This window comes from Cyprinus carpio, chromosome A16 (assembly GCF_018340385.1).
Source record: "Cyprinus carpio isolate SPL01 chromosome A16, ASM1834038v1, whole genome shotgun sequence".
Taxonomy (NCBI): Eukaryota; Metazoa; Chordata; class Actinopteri; order Cypriniformes; family Cyprinidae; genus Cyprinus; species Cyprinus carpio.
The window spans coordinates 9,634,658-9,641,869 of record NC_056587.1 but is presented as its reverse complement, the minus strand read 5'-3'; the positions used below and the strand labels follow the sequence as shown (position 1 = coordinate 9,641,869).

Below are 7,212 nucleotides of genomic sequence, written 5' to 3'. Positions count from 1 at the left end.
TAATAGTGCACTCTTGTGGACGTTGGAAGTGGTCACACTCAAATTAAGAGCTAAATTAAATTGCTCTCTGTGCAAAGCCAAAAGTCAAGCACCATTCAGTTTCATTTCCTTGATATTCTTTGTTTTACAATTATCACACTTGACTTGCGTACACAGAGCAATAAATCAGCAATAGTGAAAATGCTCATAAGAACGTAGAAAGTATGCACTCTAAAAAATACTGGGTTGTTTCAACCCAGCTTTGGGTAAAATATGGACTAACCAACCATTGGGATAATTTTTTACATTAAATTTTAACCCAAAAGTTGGGTTAGCCCATATTTGACCCAAATTTGGGTTGAAACAACCCAGCATTTTTCAGAATTTAAAACTCTGGACTTAAAAGTCAGGACATAAGAAAACAAAGTCTTTCCGTTTTGTCTAACTGATTCACTGTGGTCATGTGATTTCTAAACAGGTCCGCTACACTGCTACTTCCTTAGCCACTTTGGGAAATAAAATAAAAACAGTGCATGTTTAAGTGTGGCTTCATCCATCATCCACCTTTCTAGGCTGTCTATAAAAGTAGAAAAAGAAATGATCAAAGACCACACAATCAAAATAAAATGTTTATTTCTACATAAAGAGCAAGGGAATTATATTCTGACCTAACTGCATTACAAAGGTTTTGAATAAATAAAAAAATTACAGATGAAAACAACTGTTACAGTGATATTAAAAACTACAAATTCTTAAAGATAATTTTTCCTTTCCACAAACTAAGAAAATATTTTAATATTCATGGTTTGTATATAAGCCACATGACCAATCACATGGAATCAAAGAAAAATCTTTTTGTATAAATCAATTATTGTAGCTTATTTATGCCAAATACATATTTGTGACACAGTTTAGAAAGTATGCAACCTCCACATATTCTTAGGTTTTCACACGACCCACGATTAAGATTACATTTCACATGGTCATCTCATTTCCGATACTGCTGAAGATCACTGTATATGTCTGACTGGACTCCATAAAGTTCCTGTCAAATCATTATGAAAAAAAAAATAATAATAAAAAAAAAAAAAATCACAAATGTGTTGCATTATTTATAAATACTACTTTATTTTTAGTTTTGTAGATAAAAGAAAAAAAGTTTTTTGGTACGTTAAACGCATAGCTGATATTGCTCATTTTACCTGATAAGGTGATTCCATTTCAATTGTCTTTGGCCTCGTTGATGGCTGGTGAGTTTTTGCTTTACCTAAACATCAGAAAAATGTTGTCATTTTGACTGGAACAGCTGTAATTCTGTACTGATTTCTCTTACGAACAGACATACCTGACCCACAGCATCTGGCATGTGTATGTAAACTGCTTCTTCTTTTCTGATGGGAAATGAAACAATAGACTGAGAGAGCAATGAGGAATGTGAGGATTATGTCACAAGTGATGATCCCAATAGCCACTCCAGTGTCCAACTGGTAACATGAAGTGCAGTCTGAGAATCAGAAAAATACATCGGCACATTCATTGTGATATGCCAAAACAAGTCAAAAAATCAACAACTGAATTTCAGATATCTATAGAGGAATTACCTTGATTCCCCTCAACAAGGCCAGCTGATGAAAGTGAGAACAGAAGAGAGGGAAGATCAATTTTTATAATAGCGTGTTCTCAAGCCAATTAACAGAACTGAAAATGCCATTTCCTCTTGATCTCTTGCATTAATCACTGAATTCATATAAATCCTCAAACAAAACACATACACAAATAATTATGTAATTCCCTTTTTCACAACTCCATTAAACCTATACAGCTTTATATTTATATTTATATTGGCTGGAATCCTAGGCAGGTTTTTCCAGAAATAAAAATCTATTCATGATATACTATTACAGACATTATACAATGTATGTACATACTTATTATATATTAATGTAGAATAAAGTATATAATACAGAAAATACAACACTTCTCATACGGTGATGTGTAACTTAAAAAATGAAATCTTGTTATGCTTTCTCTACATAGATATTGAATTACCATCTATCATCTTGTTGATTGTTGTGCTGAAAATGATGCCAAAATTTGTTTAATTTAATTTGTGAAGAATGTATATATATAAAATATGTTGAAGTTCATTTAATCTTGAAACGAGTATGTGAAAGTTTTCAAAATGCACTCACCGAGTAGTCCATTCATGGGGACCATTAGGTATAGTATCCTTCTCATAATGAATGTGGGTTTTGGGAGAGAATTTCTCAGGGTTTGGTGCAGCCCTGACTTGAGGTCTCTTTAAAAGAGCACAGGAAGCTAAAACCCCTTGAATATGAGACTGAATGATATGGAAATTGCCTGTGTGTGAAAAAATCACAGCATATGTGCTGATGACTTATCACCATCCATCAAAATAGAACCAAAGGATACTGGGGAGGAGCTACACGTGCTGATGTGTTATCCCTCGCTCTCTCTCTCTCTATCTCTCTCTCTCTCACACACACACACACACACTTAACCTAGTTCAGTATTTAATTTGTTTACATTTTATCCTGTCACTGTTAAAATACTCCTAGGTTTAAATCACAAAATTAAATTGAAAACTAAATCATACAGTGAGCATGCAGTTCATTTACATTACATGCAGCTGAAAATATATGCGTTTTCGTATGTCCTTCTTAGTAAATGTATAGTTTCATTTCTTAGTAAGTTAGATATGTGAGCAAGAGGCTAGTGAGAGGGACCTGGGTGTTAATGCGGTTAAAAGCCTCACAGCACAGGATGTGACTACTAAAGCCAGTATCTGATAACCCCAAACAGGTAAAAAGCAAAACGTATATCCTGTTCCACTTACAATATCATTTTATTAAAAAAAAGGATGTTGGTTTTTACATCAGTGAAACAGGAGTGTGTAGTTCAGTTTCACCTGAAGACCTGCCTTGTTTAGTAGACAGATAAATTGATGAGGTACTGTTAGGTTATTTCCTAAAGCTCAGTCGGACAGATAAATGACCTTTGCCTTACAGTACCTTAAAGCACATGAGCTTTTTAAAGATTATTCTGCATAGTTTCGTAACTTAAAATTTTCAAAAAAGTGTTTGTGATGTTTATATTTATGCACTGAGTGTATTTAAAATAATTTGTAGATTTTAATGTCAATGGACATGGGGGAGGGGTATACTATTTTACTGTTTACTGCATAAATATTGAATCCACATTTTTGTATGCAAACAGGCAACATTTTGTTAAAGCAATTAAATTGTTAAGTTCTCTAACATAATATCTATCATTACTGAATAGCCAAATAAATGTAGAAATGTATGTGATGAAAATTGGCTTGTAAAGACAATTTCTGTTTCCTCTTTTTTTTCAGTGGAAGAGTCACAGTCTTGTGCTGGACATAGGAATTTCTGGGAGATTCCAGGTCACAGTCATTTATTACTTTTCATATTTATAACAATACTCAAAAAATAACACACTAATGTAAAAGATTTCCAAAGTTTTCACTGACCAACCTAAATGTATTTTGTAAATATAAACAAATTTTGATGGCTGCAACACACTCCAAAAAAGTTGGAACAGAGGCAAAATAAAAGTGAAAAGGTTATAGTTTATCCATGTTAAACTGTTTTGAAACAGTTCACAGTAAGTAATAGGTGAGGGTGTCATGTTTGGGAATAAAAGGAGCATCTCAGTCTTTGCAAGCAAAGCTGGATTATGGCTCATCACTTTGTGCCAAATTTCATGAGAGAAATGTCAAACAAATCAAAATCACATTTCTCTTAACAAAATTGCAAAGAATTTAGGTCTTTCATCAACTACAGTACATGATATTGTGAAAAGATTCATGGAATCCAGAGAAATCTCAGTCTGTGTAGGACAAAGCAGGAAATCTCAGTTGCATGTGCATGACCTTTGAGCCCTCAGATGACATTGCACAAGAAACTGTCATGCTGTGATGTTAAATATAGCCACATGGGCTCAGGAGTACTTAAATAAAATGCTGTCACTTAACACATCAATGAATGCAACTCAAATCTCTGTTACTCTAGGAGAAAACTATACATCAATCCTATGCAGTGATGCCATGGGGTTCTCTGGGCCAGAGCTCATCTCAGATAGTCAAAAACACCCTGGAAATGTGTGCTGTGCTCAGATGAGTCCACATTTCAACTCGTTTCTGGGAAAAATGATGTCGACTTCTCAGTCCCAAAGACCAAAGGGACCATCCAGATTTTCATCAGATGCAAAAGCAAGCGTCTGTTGTGGTATGGGGTGCAGCGAGACAAACAGCATGGGTGCCTGGCATATGTGCGAAGGTACCATTGACATGGAGTTATACATTAGAATTGTACAGAGGCATATACTGCCATCAAGATGATGTCTTTCATGGGAAGTCCGTGGTTATTAGATCAAGACAATGCCAGGTCTCAATTCTGCATGTGCAACAACAACGTGGTTTTGTGGACACAGAGTGAATGTGCTAGACTAGCCTGCCTGCAGTCCGGATCTGTCTCCTATGTATAGCCCATCATGAAAAGCAGAATCAGACAACAACGATCACAGACTGCTGAGCATCTGAAGTCTTGTATCAAGCGAGATTTGATGAAAATTTTGCTTGCAAAACTTTAACAGATCCCAAACAATTAAATATTCTAATTAAAAGGAAAGTTGATGTGACAGTGACTTCTAGGACAGAGATACCCAAACCAGAGCCCGCTGTTTGGCCCGCCTTGCCACATCACAAGAGGAAGGAAATAATTGTTTAAAAAAAAGTCATCATAAAAATCATTAAAAAAACTAACAACCTTAATTTCTAATTTATCTTTTTATTTCATTTTTTTGTTTTATTATTTGCATTTGATTATATATATATATAAAAAATAATAATAAAATATATTTAAATTTAATGATTAAAAATACATTTAATACATTTTAATATTGTATAGTTGGATATAAGGCAACATTTATTTTTGGGTCACGTGCAGTCCAGTTTAATCATTGGCCCCTCACACTGAAATGTTTGGACACCTCTGTTCTAGTGGAAGAAAATAGTAGCAGGTCTGAATTATCCACTAGGTGTCAGTGTTTTTCACTGCATTTATTGCTGTTGATAACGTGCTAGACAGAGTTCCATTACATGTATTATTAAAGTTTTCAGTGTGATTTTGTGTGACATAAATAAGCTAATTTTATCTTATTTACAAAGCAACTAAGATATGAACACTGCTTTAATTGTGCAGAGCCGTAGGCTAAGCTATATTTAAACTGTGGCAATTTAAAATATAAATCAACTACGATTAAATGTCGTATACTATTGAATGTCAGTAGGTCTTCCATTGTTCATGTCAGCCTTCCAAAGATCTTCATGTTTTGCAGTTTGCTCTGACATTCATGTAGACTTCGTCAGCTAAAGAAACACATGAACACATGCATGTTAAATATTTCTGTGCACTGATATGACTATTTAAAGATTGCTAGAGAAAATCAGTGTGTGTCTATGTAATATCTCACCGTTTTCTTTCTTTTGTCTGCGCTTGCTGGCATACCAGTAGGTGATAGTGACAATGAGGACCGTCACTGCAACATCAGCGAATATAATCCCTGCTATGGTGCCAGAACCGAATCCATAACATAAGTCTTTGTCTATGAGAAACAACACCAGTACATCCTGTTTAATACATTCATGTAAACAGGTACAAATGATTGTGCAGGAGGCTGTCGAGTGTATAAAGAATTTATATGACGAACTGTAGCTATGCAAGTGACTGAACAAATAATGAACATGCCGAGCAAAACAAAATCTTTCTTACCTTGAGCAGCACTGACCATAGCTTGACATACGACGACCAAGACGAAGAAGAAGAAGGTGGTTAATAGAAAAGAAACACATGTAATATAGTTATTTTAATATTGGACATTGTTTACAATGTGATACACTACAAAATAACACCATGCTCATGTAATGATGGACACAATTATCAGTGTTATGCATAATTTGCCTAAACCACCAACACTAAACAATATATGGAAAATAACACCTCTATTAACAAAGCGTTCATTTGCTTCCTCAGAAAGTGCACCCATCTAAAAGGATATTGCTGCAAACTACTGTGCACGGTGGTCTCGGGCAGAGTGGGTGTGGAAAGAAAGAAAGAAAGACAGAAAGAAACATTGTCTCACCTACCTAGCAGAGAGAGGGGAAAAAATGCAAGAAGGCTTTTCTTTGTCATTTCCTGTGTAACACTTGTATGTTAGATCTTTCATCTAACAGGAGAAAGAAAAAATAAAATGCAGCCGTGTTCAATATATACAATTTCAGAAAATATCACATACTGAAACTAGTGTTCAAATAAAACATTATCATTTACTTTAGATATTACTAAAACAAATACTAGTTATACAATTTACGATAAAAGTGTACTTAAACTGACGTCAAAGCAGGGAACATACATACTTTACCGACCGTATTTTACATACAAGAACGAAATATAACGGATTATCACAAGTTTTAGCATATATGATAATAAGCCTTATAAACATACTTGACTATTAAAACAAGTCTAACACATGCAAGTTGAGCGAGACGACCACACGAGGACGCTTTTAACAAAAATAAATAATGTTTTGACTCGCATTTTACAATTAAAAAAACTTTTTCAATTAAAAGCTATTTAAATAGGCCTACTTTAAAACAACGAACAGAGTTGCTCTTACCAATGAAGTGCTGTGCAGCGATTTACTTTGGAAATGAAGTTGTTGATCGGTTAACCTTCCGCCCACTCGGTTTTTAAGTTTCCTTTATGAATCATTTCAGTTGGTGTAGCTTATGCGCACCACCCAAAGGAATATTTATGAGACCTTTATGGGTCAGTCAAAGACCTGAATATATAGCCTACACTGTCGATTATTCCACACTTTATTTTGAGTAAAAAAACACCACGATATCACTTTCGATTATTTCACACTTTTATTTTGAGTAATAAACACCCGTGTTCTCAATTTGAAATGATCTTAAAATTATTTTTATTTATGAAAAACGATATTTCTCATTAAGTTCTGTTTCACAAATACAGTATCATGATTCTAAATTCTTAAAGTGACGGCCGCCAAGAGGAATTATTTGGCATACACCCAGAAAGAACTGAACGTGCTGAAACACATTTCAGTCTAAAACAAACCACCTGCAATCTCCGCTAGCTCACAGCTTCCCTTAACAACTGTTTTTTT

At 34.5% G+C, this 7,212-nt stretch overlaps 2 protein-coding genes across 4 annotated transcripts; both read right to left on the bottom strand.

The window, feature by feature from the left end:
• Positions 1-577: 577 nt before the first annotated feature.
• Positions 578-2,667, bottom strand: LOC109105263 (TYRO protein tyrosine kinase-binding protein-like). The gene is made up of 5 exons (XM_042773347.1): positions 2,172-2,667; positions 1,581-1,604; positions 1,325-1,483; positions 1,182-1,246; positions 578-1,024 (listed from the first exon to the last, which is right to left on the bottom strand). The coding sequence occupies exons 1-5, from the start codon at positions 2,215-2,217 to the stop codon at positions 968-970; spliced, it is 351 nt and encodes a 116-aa protein (XP_042629281.1). The 5' UTR covers positions 2,218-2,667; the 3' UTR covers positions 578-967.
• Positions 2,668-5,068: 2,401 nt separating this feature from the next.
• On the bottom strand, positions 5,069-7,207 carry hcst (hematopoietic cell signal transducer). Of its 3 annotated transcripts, none has more exons than XM_042772503.1 (5): positions 6,700-7,207; positions 6,166-6,249; positions 5,796-5,816; positions 5,497-5,628; positions 5,069-5,392 (listed from the first exon to the last, which is right to left on the bottom strand). In XM_042772503.1, the coding sequence occupies exons 3-5, from the start codon at positions 5,812-5,814 to the stop codon at positions 5,349-5,351; spliced, it is 195 nt and encodes a 64-aa protein (XP_042628437.1). In that variant the 5' UTR covers positions 5,815-5,816; positions 6,166-6,249; positions 6,700-7,207; the 3' UTR covers positions 5,069-5,348. The 3 variants fall into 3 exon arrangements, with proteins under 3 accessions (XP_042628437.1, XP_042628435.1, XP_042628436.1); XM_042772501.1 differs by having other exon boundaries at positions 6,170-6,249; positions 6,700-7,206; XM_042772502.1 differs by lacking the exons at positions 6,166-6,249; positions 6,700-7,207 and adding an exon at positions 6,024-6,134.
• Between the last annotated feature and the right edge of the window lie 5 nt (positions 7,208-7,212).

Excerpts from the sequence above, each read along its gene's own strand:
- LOC109105263 (XM_042773347.1), bottom strand. The coding sequence starts at position 2,217 with ATGAGAAGGATACTATACCTAATGGTCCCCATGAATGGACTACTCG. Across the intron at positions 1,605-2,171 it reads CCCCATGAATGGACTACTCG|CTGGCCTTGTTGAGGGGAAT; the intron begins GTGAGTGCATTT and ends CACTTTCATCAG. Across the intron at positions 1,025-1,181 it reads AAATGGAATCACCTTATCAG|GAACTTTATGGAGTCCAGTC; the intron begins GTAAAATGAGCA and ends ATGATTTGACAG.
- hcst (XM_042772501.1), bottom strand. The coding sequence starts at position 6,215 with ATGACAAAGAAAAGCCTTCTTGCATTTTTTCCCCTCTCTCTGCTAG. Across the intron at positions 5,817-6,169 it reads TTTTCCCCTCTCTCTGCTAG|CTATGGTCAGTGCTGCTCAA; the intron begins GTAGGTGAGACA and ends TCGTATGTCAAG. Across the intron at positions 5,629-5,795 it reads TATGGTCAGTGCTGCTCAAG|ACAAAGACTTATGTTATGGA; the intron begins GTAAGAAAGATT and ends TGTTTCTCATAG.